The sequence below is a fragment of the Mangifera indica genome, chromosome 1, assembly GCF_011075055.1.
Source record: "Mangifera indica cultivar Alphonso chromosome 1, CATAS_Mindica_2.1, whole genome shotgun sequence".
NCBI lineage: Eukaryota > Viridiplantae > Streptophyta > Magnoliopsida > Sapindales > Anacardiaceae > Mangifera > Mangifera indica.
Window position 1 is genome coordinate 5,538,949 of NC_058137.1, and position 2,131 is coordinate 5,541,079.

The 2,131-nt window shown below is 33.5% G+C and overlaps 1 protein-coding gene across 1 annotated transcript; it reads left to right on the forward strand.

Moving 5' to 3' along the window:
• Window positions 1-733: 733 nt before the first annotated feature.
• On the forward strand, window positions 734-1,063 carry LOC123227263 (precursor of CEP3-like). The gene has a single exon (XM_044651994.1). It carries the CDS (start codon window positions 734-736, stop codon window positions 1,061-1,063), a length of 330 nt encoding a protein of 109 aa, XP_044507929.1.
• The last annotated feature ends 1,068 nt before the right edge of the window (window positions 1,064-2,131 follow it).

Here is a 2,131-nt window from a genome sequence, read left to right on the forward strand (position 1 = left end):
TGCTACTGCACTCTTCAGCTTGATTTTAATTGAGAAAAATTAAAACGACAAATCTCACAACAAGTGGCGGCTGCATGTGCATGCAAACTTTTTTCCTAAACGCTTTTCAAGCCCCAGCTACATACTACTCTTCCTACATAAATTAAATGTGAGAGGAATGAACCCTTTAAAACATACAAATCAAGAATATTATCAAAGTAAATCGTATTAATTATTGTTTGAACTTATTTCCATAAATTGAAGTCCTGGCTACTTCCTTGACTATGTTTTTAACAGTGAAAACATGTAATTTGTTATAACTATATCATGAAGTTGTTTATTTTAGTAAGGAGTTACGCAGAATATATGTTGTAAATTCAATACACATAAATAGTGCAGTGAGAGTGAGTGCAAGTTAATGAACCCATGAGATGCTCCGTGCATGCATGTAAGCTCATGGCATGCATGACATCAAAGTGATGTATCTTGATTGATTTTTTAAATCCAGTATTTTATACATTGCAACAAAAAGTAATTCCCACTAGCTAGGGCTTGTGAATTGTGATGCTCATGCAAGTGGCTCTTTAATCTCTATAAATACGGAGGAGAGGAAAGGGTTTGGCATGCGATTTGCTTAGTTTAGTCTATTTGTGTGCAATAAGAAAATTGCTTCAAGTTTTCTGTTTCTCTGTCTCTTGCAAGTTAGTCGTTCATTAGCTAAAGCTTGTTTCTAAGGCTTCTTTCTTTGTCTAAAATGAAGCTAATCTTTGCATGTCTTATCCTCTTTTTAACTTTCTGCCAAGAAATTCAATGTACCGAGGGAAGACATTTGAAGTTAGAGAGACAAAATGAATCCCAAAAGCTTCAAATTTACAACAAAACCCTTGAAATAGAAACAAGGAAGCTTGTAGAGCAAAAACGTAACCTGCTTGTTGACGAGAACTCTGCCGTTACAGTAGCAAATGCTACTGTGTCTCCACCTACAGATGGGTTATCGGCACCTCCACCTTCAAAACATGCAGATGACTTCAGGCCCACAGCTCCTGGTCGCAGCCCTGGTGTCGGGCATGCTATTCAAAACTAGGGTTACTTTTCATTTGTTATGTAATCCTGCATGCTGTACTAAGGTGGTGGCGTTAATTTTATTCGGTCCCAGTTTTCTTTAAATTTAGAAAACTCAAATAAACTCTTTGTGTGGTGCTATATGATATTATTATTAATTCGATCACAAAAGCTACTTCAAGTACAGCAAATGTAATTTATTTGCTATTCTGTAAGATGTCTGTTTGTATAAAGATGTATTGGTGCTCAATGAAGCAATGTTATTTGGGATTTATTGTTACTTTTATCTTCCAAGCTATCAGCATCTTGTTTACTCTCTCTACGACGATTAATTATATCTAAATCTTGCACCGATAGTTTTCAATAGATCTCACTCTCCACTAATAAACTCACACCCTTTATAATGAAACCAATGCGCTCTTGTTTACATAAGAAGAGGCTATACATCGCCAAACCTTAACCATATGTGATATATAGTCAGCTCCTTAAGAAATATATTGTATACTCACATTTGAAGAGATATATTAGATCACTCCTCCAAGATTAAAGCTGCTATAATAATTCTCCGGAAAAAATTACAATATAATATTTCAATACGAAGATTACCATTAACTATTTCATTTCATTCTGCAGCCAAAAAAGATAATTGTGAATAAGAATTAAGTAGTAATTCAATATCATCGGAAGATTTCCACCATGTAAATTTTGTTTGGTTCAAGCCTCAAAAGGATTCAGAACTGAAGTCGAAGTATATTGCTAACGTTAATAATTAGTTGACATTGAAACTTTAGTTATTGTTTACTAGTGGTTAGAGATTGTCATTGATCTACAAATTTTTATGGTGTCGACTAAAAATGATTATCCATTCTTATACTCGACTAATCTTAACATAACTCTCTCCATTTATTTAAACGAACATACATAGGTTAATCACGAAATTTTTTGCAATCCATGAGTCATGGCAATTTCATTTCTTTTTCATCTTGGCTTTCCATTACAATCCTCAATAACAAGTTACATTTTGCCAATCTAAGTTATATTCCAAGAGGAATATTAAATGTACAAATATATAATATAAACTTATTTATAC

Coding starts and splice junctions, on each gene's coding strand:
- LOC123227263 (XM_044651994.1), top strand. CDS start 734: ATGAAGCTAATCTTTGCATGTCTTATCCTCTTTTTAACTTTCTGCCAA.